This window comes from Portunus trituberculatus, chromosome 47, assembly GCF_017591435.1.
Source record: "Portunus trituberculatus isolate SZX2019 chromosome 47, ASM1759143v1, whole genome shotgun sequence".
Classification (NCBI taxonomy): domain Eukaryota; kingdom Metazoa; phylum Arthropoda; class Malacostraca; order Decapoda; family Portunidae; genus Portunus; species Portunus trituberculatus.
In genome coordinates this window covers 31,683,486-31,701,113 of record NC_059301.1, presented here as the reverse complement: position 1 = coordinate 31,701,113, position 17,628 = coordinate 31,683,486, and the positions used below count along the sequence as shown (strand labels likewise).

Here is a 17,628-nt window from a genome sequence, read left to right as displayed (position 1 = left end):
ATGAGCTTTACTACTCAAACTGCTAAATGGTTTTATCTATGGAGACTTACTTTTAGTTCTAGAACAACGGAGAAATCGCTAAAGTGGTTAGGCCGAGATGGATCATATTCGGGATCCATGTGATATTTGGGTTTCAGCACATAGCCACACTTCCCATTCTGCAAGAACATTCCTTCATTCACTTGCATATGTTTATCTGCAAGAAACAAGCACCAGTTAAATCATATATATATATATATATATATATATATATATATATATATATATATATATATATATATATATATATACACACACACACACATGTAAACCTCGGCTATCGCGCCCAATTGGGGCCGAAATAGCCAAGCCATAGCCGAAAACGCGATAGCCGAATTGAACAACTAATGGTGAATTTTGTTATTGGTGCCGCAACCACAAATTTTACTCCTAATATCCCTCATTTTTACCTTTTTTTTAATAACTGTATAATCCATTGGTAAAAAATTAAAACATGTCAGGGTTATAACAGTAATAATGATAATAATAAGAGTAATAATAATAATAATAATAATAATAATAATAATAATAATAATAATAATAATATTATTATTATTATCGCTATTATTATTATAACATCATCATCACCACCACCACCAGCACCATCATCAATAATTATTACCTTTTTTTCACAATCTGCATGGCACCTGACATTCATATTTAGAGCATGATGTTTAGAGCAGGTGAACCATCTCTACTCAAAAGATGATGCTGAAGACTCCATAAGTAAATTATTTTGAAATCACATCATTGGTGGTCTGTTCCTTCTCTCAGTTTGTGATAAAAAGCAAAGACAGAATTTAGAACCACAGGCTAAATTGCAATTTGACAGTTGTACTGAATTATCCATCATGTTTGCTCCTGAAATGAAGGTGGATGAATAGTGTTATGTTCTGTGCTCATGAGGAGGTGCTTGGGGGTAGAGAAAGATGGTCCAGACTTCAGCGTCACCATATCAACTTGGGATGACATAATTAATAGTAACCTTGTCATGTTATCTGTTCCTGGTACGTCATGGCTGGGTGCGCGATAGCAGGCGTCTGAGATCGCGATAATGAAATTTTAGCAGCTTTTCGTGGGTGCGTGATAGCAATAAAATGCGATAGCTGAAATCACGACAGCTGAGGGTCGACTGTATATATATATATATATATATATATATATATATATATATATATATATATATATATATATATATATATATATATACACACACAGGCAACCCCCGTTTAACGAAGGTTCACACAACAAAATTTCGCTACAACGAAGGTTTCGTTTTACTACCATCTGCTCGTTTAACGAACACCAAACTAGCTTTAACGAAGTTTTATCCAGGTAATTTTTTTCCAAATTTGAAAGCCCCACCGTATCATGCAAGCTGACAGGCTTTTGAATACACCAGGAGCTGCTGGTAATAAGGCCTGCCTCAGGAGAAGTCCTGAGACACCTGTAGAATAAAGATCAAGATCAAGCCTCTTGTGGACAACACAGGCGCTGCCGATACAAAGGCCTGACTCAGAAGAAATTCTGCATCACCTGTACAATCACGATCAAGATCAAGATCACGCGCACCACTCACTTCCCAGTCAAAACATAACAGCGTCACCAGCAGCTCATCTTCCCTAGTTCAACTTAACACCAAAATGCCCTGCAATGTGGCCTAACGTTCCTAAGAAGACTAGGAAGTGTCTTACTCTCGAAGTGAAGCTGGGTATTATTCACAGACAAGAGAGAGGCCAGAAAACTAATAACATTGCTTGCCACCATCTTGACTCCATCTACTGTCTACTATTTTCAAGTCAGCAGACTCTATTAAGAAGGCTAGTGAGACCGCATCTTCCTTGAAAGCTAAAAGAATCACCTGAACTCGTGACTCTACAATGGATAAAATGGAAAGCCTTGTGGAAATGTGGTACATAGGTTTTGTATGCGGTACCATGATGCGCACTTTGTTTACATTCCACAGGTTGCCGGTTAGTGTATTTCCCGTTTCACTCTCCCTCCCTTCATAAAGTTAAGATCATCAACATTATAAAGTTACGTACATACATACATTAGTGTACATTATAATGACTTAAATTAAACTACCTAAATGTTTAACTTCATAATTTTACTTTCATTAAACTTTTTACTGTAGTATGATGTACTCTCGCTTTGCTTACTCTCAATGGAAGTTCAAATCAGGTGTTAAACTTGTTATAATCGGTTCGCTTAAAGAAGTGTATTTTAGGAACGTAACCCCTTCGTTAAGCGGGGGTTGCCTCTATATATATATATATATATATATATATATATATATATATATATATATATATACAGGCAACCCGTTTAACGAAGGTTCACACAATGAAATTTCGCTACAACGAAGGTTTCATTTTACTACCATCTGCTCGTTTAACGAACACCAAACTCGCTTTAACAAAGTTTTATCCAGGTAATTTTTTCCTAGTTTGAAAGCCCACTGTAACACGCAAGCCGACAAGCTTTTTAATACACCAGGAGCCGCCAATACTAAGGCCTGCCTCAGGAGAAATCCTGGGATCCCTGTAGAATCAAGATCAAGATCACGTTCAAGCCTCTCATGGACAACACACGCGTCACTCACTCCCATAACAGCGTCAGCAGCAGCAGCTCGTCTTCACTCGTTCAACTTACCAGCGAAACGCCCTGCAATGTAGCCTAGCGTTCCTAAGAAGACCAGTAAGTCTCTTACTCTCGAAGTGAAACTGGATATTATTCACAGACATGAGAGAGGAGAGAAAACTATAGCATTGCTAGCCACCATCTTGACTTCATCTACTGTCTCTACTATTTTCAAGTCAGCAGACTCTATTAAGAAGGCTGATGAAACTGTATTTTCCTTGCAAGCTAAAAGAACCACCTGAACTCGTGACTCTACAATTGATAAAATGGAAAGCCTTGAGGAAATGTGGTACATAAGTTTTGTATGCAGTACAATGATGTGCCCTTTGTTTACATTCCACAGGTTGACGGTTAGAGTCTTTACCGTTTCACTCTCCCTCCCTTCATAAATTTAAGATCATCAACTTCATAATTTTTACTTTCATTAAAACTATCACTGTATTATGATGCACTCTCGCTTTGCTTACTCTCAATGGAAGTTCAAGTCAGGGATTAAACTTGTTATAATCGGTTCGTTTAACGGAGTTTCGCTTAACAAAGTGTTTTTTAGGGACGTAACTCCTTTGTTAAGCGGGGGTTGCCTGTATGTGTGTGTGTATATATATATATATATATATATATATATATATATATATATATATATATATATATATATATATATATATATATATATACACAGTTAATATCTCACTGAGTCGGATCCCAAATACTCGGATTTCGTACATACTCGGACAAATTTGGCCAAAAAACATTTTTTTATATCTAAAATTCATAAAATATAGGAGGAATTTATACATAAATCTTAAGTACAACATCTTGTTTTCACTTAAAACACATTAAAAAACCATAAAACAAACTAAAGGAAACGTAAAACAGCAAAAATAATTTTTTTTATGGGGGGAACCGTAAAAAGATGCCACAACTTGCTCTCGAGTTCGGACTTTGGTTTGTTTACATCCAGTCATCCACTCGCTGGCTCCTGCAATCTCTACTATAATTTGTCTCAGAAAGTGATGATAATAGGGAAAGCACCCAGTATAAGAAAGCAGGGTTATAAAGAAAACGAGTGCAGTATGGGATATCGGGAAAACTTGAGGAAGCTGTAATGAAGTGGCATCGGCAACAGGTGGGCGTTGGGGTTGCTGTTCTAGGGATTGAGATTAAGAATGCTGCAAAAAGGTTAAGTATACCCTCTACTGCAACTAATTGCAGTAGAGGGTGTAAAATGAATGACAGTGAAGTAATGTTTAAAAAAAAAGGGTCATTATTGCACATAGTCGGACAAATAGTACCTTACTCGGACTGGTTTTCCTCCCATAAGGTCCAACTAATTGAGCTTTTACTGTATATACATATACATAGAAGCAAACCCCGCTTAACGAAGGGGTTACGTTCCTAAAAAACACTTCGTTAAGCAAACCGATTATAACAAGTTTAACCCGTCTTGAACTTCCATTGAGAGTAAGCAATGCGATAGTGCATCATAGTACAGTGAAAGGTTTAATGAAAGTAAAAATTATGAAAAACATTTAGGCAGTTTAATTTATGTCATTATAATGTATACTAATGTATGTATGTACATAACTTTATAATGTTGATGATATTAAGTTTATGAAGGGAGGGAGAGTGAAATGGGAAAGACACTAACCGGCAACCTGTGGAATGTAAACAAAGGGCACATCATTGTATCACATACAAAACTTATGTACCACATTTCCACAAGGCTTTCCATTTTATCCACTGTAAAGTCATGAGTTCAGGTGGTTCATTTTAGCTTGCAAGGAACATACGGTCTCACCAGCCTTCTTAATAGAGTCTGCTGACTTGAAAATAGTAGAGACAGTAGATGGAGTCAAGATGGTGGCAAGCAATACTATTAGTTTCCTTGCCTCTCGTGTCTGTGAATAATATCCAGCTTCACTTCGAGAGTAAGAGACTTCCTAGTCTTCTTAACAATGCTAGGCGACACTGCAGGGCGTTTAGGTGGTAAGTTGAGCGAGGGAAGACGAGCTCCTGCTGACGGTGTTATTGTTTTGAGCAGGGGGAGTGAGTGGTGCGCGAGTTGTCCACGAGAGGTGCTGGTGTATTGAAAAGCCTGTCGGCTTGCATGATACGGCGGGGCTTTCAAACTTGGAAAAAATTACCTGGATAAAACTTTGTTAAAGTGAGTTTAGTGTTCGTTAAACGAGCAGATGGTAGTAAAATGAAACCTTCGTTGTAGCGAAATTTCACTTTGTGAACATTCATTAAGCGAGGGTTGCCTGTACCAGAAGTATATTTAAAGTAAAGGGAAAAGCAAGAAATAATAAGAGAAAGCAAAAAATAATGAGAAAACAACAAAACAAAGAATACATAAACAAAACACTCACTGCGTCACTACCTTCACCCCTCACACCCCAGTCAGTCACCATCTTCCTCTGAGCTTTACCACTTTATCAAAAATCCACTTATCAAAAATAACCCCACATGCAGAAGATGAAGGACATTTTGGGGCCATCTTGGTGAATTATAGGCAGAGTGAAGAGATTCCGTCTGTACTCAGTGCTGGCAGACTGTACATGAGGCATAAAAAGAGCGGGAGCTGGTTCCAAGATTCTTTAACAACGTCAGAGCAACATCCTGCCACGAAGTGGCTTCCATGAACACTTGGAGAGACGGTAACGAGGTTGCTGGGAACACCACCTCGAGAGGTGGTGTTACTGTCTTATATATGCATTATGTTCACAAAACAACATTTCTATTAGCTTTTCACAAACCTTGACCCCAAGGAAGGATGGTTTTGTAATGCATAAAGTGAAATCTTACATGGAATAACAAAAAATAAAGCAGAGATGAGATTGACCACAGATGTGGCAGAGACTCGCGGCAACTTGGCCGCTTCTTCTTCTTGTGATCCTTTTAGCTTGCGTGTCGCTTTCACTACGATATTCATGTTTCCACTCCTCTATTGCCTGCTATGATGGATATCATATCTTAGCATTCATATACACTCATGCTATGAGGATAACCTCGACTCTGTCGCACTGAGTGATAATGAATTACAGTAAAAGTCCTGAAATCCGGAAGTCATGGAGGTTCAGGCATTCCAGATTCTAGGATTTTCCAGATTGTAAGATAGTAAGGCTGAAAGTAAGATTAAAATCTTGAGGGTACTATGTAAACCCCACTAAACTTATCCCAACTTGCTATATCTCTTTGTAGTACTGTCATAACATCTTACAGGGATTGCTACTACCACCAGTCCACTGTGTACTTCCTCACCACACCACATGTTATTCCATGTAAGATTTCACTTTATGCATTACAAAACCATCCTTTCTTGGGGTCAAGGTTTGTTTAAAGATTTACGTAGGCTTTTTTTTTTTTTACTTGAAGATTTGCCAGACTATGGAGGGAGTGGCATGGGCCTTTCTAGTCATTATGGCAGCCCATATGTGATGATTGCTCTTTTTCTACTTGTCAACTTGTATTTGTGTAGGTGATTTCACTATTTTAGGTAGGCTATTCCACCATCCACATATAGTGAGAAGTTTGAATGATATGTATATTTGTACAGTCCACAATACTTATGTCACCCTTTATAAAATAATTTTAAGTATAATACAAAACACATTTCATAACATAAAACATTTACTGATGTCTGATAAAGGGAAACAAAAAAAATGGAAGGACTCCAACATCATACACCAGCCAATCACGTCACCGGTGTCGAGCGTACACCAGCTGGACCACCCTCGCAGATAATGAGACTCCACAACACACACACACACACACACACACATGAAGGAGAGGAGAAAAGTAAACAAAGAGACACTAGGCTGGAGGAGGTGAGAAAAAACAAAGAAGCGCATAACAGTTTTAGAGAAATAATTAAACCACAAGAAAAAGAAAAGAGTGAGTTGGCCCAACGGGAGATTGTTAAAGTTTTACAGCAAGAGGAGACAATGGTGAGAAACATTGCAGAAAAGAAAAAGTGTGTGGTAGTGAGTGGATTAAAGGAACATAATATAAGAAAATGGCAGGAGAGAAAAATTAAGGAGGAAGAGAAGATTAAGACCATGCTGAATAAGATCTCGGAAGAAAATGCATTTAGAGAAGTTGAGGAATATATGAGATTGGGAAAGTATGAAGAAGGAAAGTCTAGAGCCATGAAGATAACATTAAAATCCCAAGTAGCTGCTGAGCATGTATTGAGAAATGCATGGAAGCTGAAAAATTCTTAAGAAACAAACATGATTTATGTAAGAAGAAATATGTCTCAGGAGGAAAGGGCTAAGATGAGAGAAATGGTGACAGAGGTGAGAGAGAGGTCTAATGAGGCAAGAACAGAAGAAGAAAAGAAGAAGCTTTTTTGGAAAATAAGAAATGACAAAGTGTGGAAGTGGTGGACAAAAGAGAGGGAGTAAAAGACCAGACAAAGGAGCAGATAAGGAAGAAAGACATAAGAGTATCATATACTAACAAAGACGGCTTCCTATCAAAAAGATTAGAGTGTATGGACCATCTGATAAGGGATAAACCAGATATTATGTGTATAGTAGAGACTAAATTGAGACCGAATATACAAATAGATTGGTTTGGAGGGGGAAATTAAAGAATGTGGAGAAAAGATAGAGTGAATAAAAGTGGAGGTGGAATAATTGTGTTAACAAGAAAAAACTTAATAGTGCAAAATGTGTGCCTTGGAGGAGACGAGGAGGAAGTGGTGGGTATGGTGGTGACTGATGGAAGGCAAGATATCAATATTGTAACTGTGTATGTACCACCAAAAACAAGTGCATGGTCAAATGATGGGGTCCCTCCTATTGTTCTCAAAAACTGTGCTTCTGTGCTTGCACCTTGCCTGGCCAAACTCTTCCAACTTTGTCTATCGACTTGTACCTTTCCTTCCTGCTGGAAGTTCGCCTACATTCAGCCTGTTCCTAAAAAGGGTGACCATTCTAACCCCTCAAACTACCGTCCTATAGCTTTAATCTCTTGCTTGTGTAAAGTTTTTGACTATCCTGAATAGGAAGATTCTCAAACATCTGTCACTTCACAATCTTCTGTCTGATCGCCAGTATGGCTTCCGTCAAGGTCGCTCTACTGGTGATCTTCTGGCTTTCCTTACTGAGTCTTGGTCATCCTCTTTTAGAGATTTCGGTGAAACTTTTGCTGTTGCGTTAGACATATCAAAAGCTTTTGATAGAGTCTGGCATAAAGCTTTGATTTCAAAACTGCCCTCCTATGGCTTCTATCCTTCTCTCTGCAACTTTATCTCAAGTTTCCTTTCCGACCGCTCTATTGTTGCTGTGGTAGACGGCTACTGTTCTTCTCCTAAACCTATTAACCCCTTCCTTACCGCAAGACTGTTTTGTGTGCGTGCGTACACAGCAAAAGCGACCTCGTGGTACCGCAAGATGCCGCCGTGGTACGTGCGTACCACACCAATACATTTCCGTGTATAACCGTGGCCTGAGAGCGGATTTTGCCTTTTTCATGCTCTACGTGGTTCACTATAAACAAACAAACACTGGAGGCGTTATTTTTAGCCACCCCAGTGTAACAAAACGCCAATCAATATCGGAGTTAATTTTTCATGCATAAACTATAAAGCCAATCACTATTCTTTGACATATATTATTCCCACAGTCCCCCCAAGAACATCAGTTCTCTAGTATCGGCCATGGTGAAACTGATCTATTGCCTCTAGTTAGAGATAATGGCGTCTGCTTCGTGTAGCAGCGATGAGGATTATCATAATTATGAGACAGATAGTGAGGATATACTGGAAGACTCTCCAGATGAATATGATTCAGACAATGATCCTGAAAAAGAAATAGGAGAGAGTGATAGTGACAGCAGTGTTGAAACCCTCTCGGCAAGTGAGGGGGAGCAGCCTAGTTATGACTCTCAGGGCCACCCTCACAAGGTGCAGAGTGTGTGGTGCTGAATTTATGATTAGTGTACAATTTATGATTATGTTTACGTTTTCTTTTATTAATAAAATGATAAAAATATGTTTAGAAAAAAGTACATAACACTGAGTTAGAAAGAAATATAATGTGTAGATCTGGCCGTGAGGCACGTGCGCACACGGGCAGGGGGCTGCGATATAGGAGGGGAACGCTTTGTTTATATCGGGGAGTGGCTGCGGTAAGGAAGGGGTTAATAGTGGTGTTCCTCAGGGTTCTGTCCTGTCACCCACTCTCTTTCTATTATTCATTAATGACCTTCTTAACCAAACTTCTTGCCCTATCCACTCCTACGCTGATGATACCACCCTACATCTTTCCACGTTCTTTCAGAGACGTCCAACCCTTCAGGAAATCAACAGATCACGCGGGAACGCCACGGAACGCCTGACTTCCGATCTTTCTAAGATTTCTGATTGGGGCAGAGAAAATCTAGTAGTTTTCAATGCCTCAAAAACTCAATTCCTCCATCTATCAACTCGACACAACCTTCCAGACAACTATCCCCTCTTTTTCAATGACACTCAACTGTCTCCCTCTTCCACAATGAATATCCTCGGTCTGTCCTTTGCTTATAATCTTAACTGGAAACTTCACATCTCATCTCTTGCTAAAACAGCTTCTATGAAATTAGGTGTTCTGAGGCGTCTCCGACAGTTTTTCTCGCCCCTCCAACTGCTTACTCTGTATAAGGGCCTTATCCGTCCCTGTATGGAGTACTCTTCGCATGTTTGGGGGGGTTCCAGTCACACAGCTTTGCTTGATAGGGTGGAATCGAAAGCTCTTCGTCTCATCAACTCCCCTCCTCTGACTAACTGTCTTCAGTCTCTTTCTCACCGCCGAAATGTTGCATCCCTTTCTATATTTTATCGCTATTTTCATGGTAACTGTTCTACTGATCTTGCTAACTGCATGCCTCCCCTCCTCCTGTGGCCACGCTGCACAAGGCTGTCTTCTTCCTCTCATCTCTATTCTGTCCAACTCTCTAATGCAAGAGTTAACCAGTACGCTCAATCATTCATCCCTTTCAATGGTAAACTCTGGAACTCCCTCCCTGCATCTGTATTTCCGAATTCCTACAACTTGTCTTCTTTTAAGAGGGAGGTATCGAGGCATTTGCTCCCCTAATTCTGGCTGATGGTTTTGGCACTTTTTGAAGTTTTTGGAGAGCCAGCGCTCAAGTGGGCTTTTTTCTAACTTTCTTTTTTTTGCCCTTGGCTGGCCCTCTTCCCTACTTAAAAAAAAAAAAAAAAAAAAAAAAAAATGGTGGAAAGCACATTGGAAAGAATGAAAAATGAAGCTGCAAAGAAAGCAAAAATGGTTATAGTTGGAGATTTCAACTGTAAAGATGTCAATTGGGAAGAATTTGAAGTGGGGAATGGTGGAGAATGGGGTGAGCAGCTATTAAATTATGCAGTGGGAAATTTGATGACACAGTGGGTGAGGCATCCAACAAGGGGAAGGAGGGGTGATGCCCCGTCGAGACTGGACTTGATATTCACAAATGGAGTAAATATGAACAGAGAATAGTGGAGAATTGTGAAAGTGATCCCAAAATGTTTTATAAATTCATTAATGGTAAATTACAGAAAAAAGAAACAGTTGATACATTAAAGGTTGGAGATTATATATATGAAGATACAAGTGTCATTGTTGAAAAATTGAATGAGAATTTCTGCAAAGTATATACAGAAGAAACACAATTCAATTGACGGATGTTACCTGTGACAAGATGGATGCAAGAAATTATAGTAACAAAGAGTGATATTGCAAAAGTTTTGAGTCAATTAGATGTTAACAAGGCAATGGGACCAGATGGTGTGTCTAGAAGAATGTTAAAAGAATGTCAAGAGCAGTTGCTAGATCCAATTTTAGATTTAACAAGAACATCTATCAACACGGGTCAGGTGCCAGTAGAATGGAAAAGGGCAAATGTAGTATCAATCTACAAAAGTGTATGTCGCATGGAACCATTGAATTATAGACCTGTTTCATTGACCAGCATTATGTGTAAGATATGTGAAGAAGTGATCAAAAGCAAGTGGTGTGAGTTGCTGGAAAACAAAGAAATACTAAGTGAGAAACAGTTTGGCTTTAGAAAAGGGAAATCATGTGTATCAAATTTGCTATGTTTCTACTCAAGAGTGGTCGATATTTTACAAGAGAGGGATGAATGGGTTGATTGTGTATACCTAGACTTAAAAAAAGCATTTGATAAAGTACCACATAACAGATTGATGTGGAAGTTAAGTAGTATCGGAGGAATAAGGGGAAATCTGACAGAGTGGATGAGAAATTATTTGACAGGTAGAGAAATGAGGACGGTAGTGAAGGGAGTGAAGTCAGAGTGGAGGAAGATAACCAGTGGAGTTCCCCAAGGTTCAGTGCTTGGTCCCATCATGTTCCTGATCTATATAAATGATATGCCAGAGGAGTGAGAAGTTACATGAATATGTTTGCAGATGATGCAAAGATTATGAGGAGAGTGAGGAATATGCATGACTGTAATATACTGCAGAAAAACTTGGACAAAATACAGGCAACCCCCGTTTAACGAAGGTTCACACAACGAAATTTTGCCACAACGAAAGTTTAATTTTACTACCATCTGCTCGTTTAACGAACACCAAACTCACTTTAACGAAGTTTTATCCAGGCAATTTTTTCCAAGTTTGAAAGCCCCGCCGTATCACACAAGCCGACAAGCTTCTGAATACACCAGGAGCCACAAATACTAAGGCCTGCCTCAGGAGAAATCCTGGGACACCTGTAGAATCAAGATCAAGATCAAGATCAAGCCTCTCGTGGACAACACACGCACCACTCACTCCCATGACAGCGTCAGCAGCAGCTCGTCTTCACTCGCTCAACTTACCACCAAAATGCTCTACAATGTGGCCTAGCGTTCCTAAGAAGACCAGGAAGTCTCTTACTCTCGAAGTGAACCTGGATATTATTCACAGACACGAGAGAGGCGAGAAAACTATAGCATTGCTGGCTACCATCTTGACTCCATATACTGTCTCTACTATTTTCAAGTCAGCAGACTCTATTAAGAAGGCTGGTGAGACAGTATCTTTATTAAGAAGGCTGGTGAGACAGTATCTTTATCAAGAAGGCTGGTGAGACAATATCTTTATTAAGAAGGCTGGTGAGACCGTGTCTTTATTAAGAAGGCTGGTGAGACCGTATCTTCCTTGCAAGCTAAAAGAACCACCTGAACTCGTGACTCTACAATGGATAAAATGGAATGCCTTGTGGAAATGTGGTACATAAGTTTTGTGTGTGGTACAATGATGCGTCCTTTGTTTACATTCCACAGATTGCCGGTTAGTGTCTTTCCCGTTTCACTCTCCCTCCCTTCATAAATTTAAGATCAACATTATAAAGTTACGTACATACATACATTAGTGTACATTATAATGACTTAAATTAAATTTAACTGCCTAAATGTTAAACTTCATAATTTTTACTTTCATTAAACCTTTCACTGTACTATGATGCACTCTCGCTTTGCTTACTCTCAATGGAAGTTAAGTCAGGGGTTAAACTTGTTATAATCAGTTCGCTTAACGAAGTGTTTTTTAGGAACGTAACCCCTTCGTTAAGCGGGGGTTGCCTGTATATGAATGGAGCAGGATGTGGCAAATGGAATTCAATACCAACAAAAGCTGTGTAATGAGAATGGGTAGAAGTAAATATAGACCATATAAAGACTACCAGCTGGGGGGGAAGACTGTAATTGAAGTCAGTGAAGAAAAAGACTTGGGAGTGACTGTACAGAGTAATCTGTCTCCAGAAAAGCACATTAATAGAATATTTGGAAAAACGTACGGCATGCTCCAAAGTATAGGATGGGCATTTAATTACCTGGACGGGAACATGATAAAGAAAATATTGACCACCCTGATTAGGCCACAGTTGGAATATGCAACAGTAATTTGGTCACCATACATGAAGAAACATGTCAAGAAACTGGAAAGAGTACAGAGGTTAGCAACAAGAATGATACCAGACTTTAAGGAGGTACCATATGAGGAGAGGTTAAATAGGCTGGAATTAAGCATGTTGGAAGAAAGAAGAGTCAGAGGGGATATGATAACAATGTTCAAAATAGTACATGGAGTGGACATATTGGATAGGGAGAACCTGATCACGATGGCATCAAGTAATTACCTAAGAGGACACCCAAAGAAAATATTGAAGGACTCCTGCACGAGCGACATCAAGAAGTATAGCTTCCCGTATCGGAGCATTGATGCATGGAACAAACTGAGCGTGGATGTGGTGTGTGTGGCGAGTGTCAGTCAAATGAAGGAAAAATTGGACAAGTGTGGACAAAGAGACAGGACATAGAGAGCTACGACTCAGGCCCTGTAATCACAAATAGGTAAAATACATCACCTACAGAAACATAAAACACCACTTATAATACCTCCAAATATTATTCTCTTACGAGTTTGTGTTAAAACTCAATGTTGGTGACAACATGTTCGGTTTCGGCTATTATTATTATATATTTATTACTATTATTTCTTATTTTTTTCAGCCTTTCAAATTTTCCGGATTATAAGGATTTCCAGATTATAAGGTTCCAGATTTAAGGACTTTTACTGTAGTAATGAAATACTGCGGTATTTCATTAGTAATTCACTATCACTATCTTGCATTATATATATATATATATATATATATATATATATATATATATATATATATATATATATATATATATATATATATATATACACATATATACAGTAATCGCTCGTGTATCCGGATTACAGCAGCCAAGGGCCTGGCGGACATGTGTAATATCTGGATACGCAGAATTTCCTCTCTCAACCCCTTATAAATTGAAAAAAAACATGTACATAACCCAAATGGGTAAGAAAACAATGAATGAAAGCACATTAAATGATTGTATATGCAATAAAGACTTCCTGGAGCATGATAGAATGATAACACATCAGATACCTGCTTCTCTAGAAAATGTGAGGGTTGGGAAGGTGCCATCAGTAGTGTCATGGAAATCTGCTGTTCACTGCTGAACTGGACACTATCTGAGTCATTATTAGTGTGTTGAAGTGAGATAATGATACAGTGAAGTATTTATTGTTTGTCTGGTACAGCTTTCTACCTCTGTCTCAACATAATTTTTTGTAATAGTGTTATTGTGAGAGCTATGTCATGTAAAAAGATGATGAAGGCAGTAAGAAAAAAAATAAAAGTGTTTGAAAAGATCATAACAGTCTTATGATATAGAGAGATGGTGGAGAAACCTGGCAGTGAGGCATGGGTCTTGGAGGAGGTGATAACACGCATGACGGAGGGGAGAAGCTTAGGCCAGAATTGAAAGACCAGCTGTCTCACAATGATACATTTGTTTGTTTGTTTCTACTACTTGTCTTCTCTTCTTGATGTTTCTCATTCTAATTTTCATCAACTTATACCTGTCAGGCAAAAATTAGACAGCTAAATGACACACCTCCCTACTTGACCCCTGGTCAAGTACTGTGTAGGGCGTGAGTCAAGCTATGACAGAATCACACAAGACACTTAAAAATGGCTCCCTGACAGAAAGGTTATTTAATCATCAAAAAATAAACTCATAAATGACAGAGCAGCTGATCTTGGCCATTTGATACTTGGAAGTTCTGCCTTGGAGCGTCTCACAGAGAAATGTAAACAAATAACTGAACCACTTTTCGCTTCTAGGCTGGAACAATATATATATATATATATATATATATATATATATATATATATATATATATATATATATATATATATACACACACTTAACCCTCGTCTATCGCGCCCAATTGGGGCCGAAATAGCCGCGCCATAGCCGAAAACATGATAGCCGAATTGATCTTGGCGGGAAGGCAGTTTTGGCTAAGGAGTGCTTAGATATTCCATGACGTCATGGCGGGGCACGCGATAGCAGGCATCTGAGGTTGCGATAATGAAATTTTAGCAGCTTTTCATGGGTGCGTGATAGCAATTAAACGCGATAGCCGAAGTCGCGATAGCCGAGGGTTGACTGTATATATACAGTCATACCTCGCCGAACATGAAACTCGCATATACACGAATCGGTAAAATATCCCATATTTCGCCGAGCACGACTTTGACTCGCGACTGCACGATTTGGTCTCCATTTGAATCTCACGCTGGTCCTGGTGGATGCACTTGACCTACCCTCCCAAGCATCTTGGACTCGCCCCAGGGCTTGCAGTAGCACGCTGCCTCCTGCCACTCGCTCTCTCCTTGTTGTGCTGTTGTTATGTACAGACATGGCTCCCTTGTGCTCTCTTCATTTAATTTTTTGAAGAGTTGCTGCAGCTGGAGGAAGAAGAGGCAAGAGGAGGTGCTGATGATGAAGAGACCAAGCCTGTCTTCGCCATCAAGACTCTTTGTAATTTGCTGAAAGTCATGGAAGATGCAACATCCCTTTTCACTGAAACAGATCCCATCCTGGAGAGAAGCATTACGTTCAAGAGGGGTGTTGAGGAGCTTCTTTTGCCCTACAAAGAGACCTTACGTCATATGGAAGCATCTACCAGTCAGAGGCCCATCACTTCATATTTCAAGCCCTCTCCAATCAGCAAATAAACTAAATGTACTAGTACTATAATTAAATAAAATGTATGCTTGGTACTTCATTTATTGTTTTTTTTTCAGCCTTTTTGGTAAAAAAAAATTTTGCGGGTAGGATCTGGGAACGTAACCCCGATTTTCCCATAGAGCCTATTTTTCGCCGAACACGATGAGCTCAGGAAGGTAACTGTCGTGTTCGGCAAGGTATGACTGTGTATGTGTATATATATATATATATATATATATATATATATATATATATATATATATATATATATATATATATATATACACACACAAATATATTTATATCTACTTATGAAGATGCTGTTAAGTTGAGATTGTAGCATCATTCCAATTAGCAAGGAAATAAATTTTATCACAAAAGTTTTGGTTAGAAACCATAGATCTTAATTTGGCTGAAAATTGATGCTAGAGGAAAACAGTGTGTTCCATCTGGCTCAAGACGACGGAAAGAATCGACGGAACAGTAAAAAAAAAAAAAAAAAAAAAAAAAAGGAAATCGTAGAAGATGATGGAAAAAAAAGTTATTGTGACGCCGCCTTAAGTGCTGTTTCCTAGTGGGATCGAGGGATCGCTCGCGCGGTAGGTTTGAATATGCTTGGGGGCAGCTCCGGATAGTAACGAATTCCGGATAGAGGCGATCTGGATAAGCGGGCAATTATATATATATATATATATATATATATATATATATATATATATATATATATATATATATATATATATATATATATATATATATATATATATATATATATATATATATATATATATATATATATATATATATATATATATATATATATATATATATATATATATATATATATATATATATATATATATATATATATATATATATATATATATACAGGCAATCCCGTTTAACGAAGGTTCAAACAATGAAATTTCGCTACAACGAAGGTTTCATTTTACTACCATCTGCTCGTTTAACGAACACCAAACTCACTTTAACGAAATTTTATCCAGGTAAATTTTTCCAAATTTGAAAGCCCCACCATATCACGCAAGCTGACAGGCTTTTGAATACACCAGGAGCTGCTGGTACTAAGGGACACCTATAGAATAAAGATCAAGATCAAGATCAAGCCTCTCGTGGACAACACGCGCAACACTCACTCCCCAGTCAAAACATAACAGCGTCAGCAGCAGCTTGTCTTCCTTAGCTGAACTTACCACCAAAATGCCCTGCAATTGGCCTAGTGTTCGTAAAAAGACCAGGAAGTCTCTTACTCTCCAAATGAAGCTAGATATTATTCACAGACACGAGAGAGGCCAGAAAACTAAAGCAGTGCTGGCCAACATCTTCACTCCATATTATACTGTCTCTATTTTCAAGTCAGCAGACTCTATTTAGAAGGCTGGTGAGACTGTATCTTTCTTGCAAGCTAAAAGAACCACCTGAACTCATGACTCTACAATGGATAAAATGGAAAGCCTTGTGGAAATGTGGTATATAAGTTTTGTATGCAGTACAATGATGCGCACTTTGTTTACATTCCACAGGTTGCCGGTTAGTGTCTTTCCCGTTTCACTCTTCCTCCCTTCATAAAGTTAAGATCATCAACATTAAAAAGTTACATACATACATACATACATTAGTGAACATTATAATGACTTAAATTAAACTACCTAAATGTTTAACTTCATAATTTTTAATTCCATTAAACCTTTCACTGTACTATGATGCACTCTCACTTTGCTTACTCTCAATGGAAGTTCAAATCAGGGGTTAAACTTGTTATAATCGGTTCGCTTAACGAAGTTTCGCTTAACGAAGTGTTTTTAGGAACGTAACCCCATTGTTAAACGGGGGTTGCCTGTATATATATATATATATATATATATATATATATATATATATATATATATATATATATATATATATATATATACATATATATACAAGCAACCCCTGTTTAACGAAGGTTCACGCAACGAAATTTCGCTACAATGAAGGTTTCATTTTACTACCATCTGCTCGTTTAACGAACACCAAACTCACCTTAACGAAGTTTTATTTAGGTAATTTTTTCTAAATTTGAAAGACCCACCGTATCATGCAAGCTGACAGGCTTTTGAATACACCAGGAGTTGCTGGTACTAAAGCCTGCCTCAGGAGAAATCCTGAGACACCTGTAGAATAAAGATCAAGATCAAGCCTCTCATGGACAACACACGCACCACTCACTCCCCAGTCAAGACATAACAGCATCACCAGCAGCTCATCTTCCCTAGTTCAACTTACCACCAAAACGCCCTGCAATGTGGCCTAACGTTCCTAAAACAAGGAAGTGTCTTAATCTCGAAGTGAAGCTGGATATTATTCAGAGACACGAGAGGC

General features: G+C 38.5%; 1 protein-coding gene across 1 annotated transcript in view; it reads right to left on the bottom strand.

Moving 5' to 3' along the window:
- Nucleotides 1-17,628, bottom strand: part of LOC123498080 (1-phosphatidylinositol 4,5-bisphosphate phosphodiesterase gamma-1-like) — a 167,755-nt gene that overhangs the window by 24,705 nt on the left and 125,422 nt on the right. Inside the window, 1 exon segment of the mRNA XM_045245179.1 lies at nt 51-196. Within this exon segment, the coding sequence (XP_045101114.1) occupies nt 51-196 (146 nt within the window).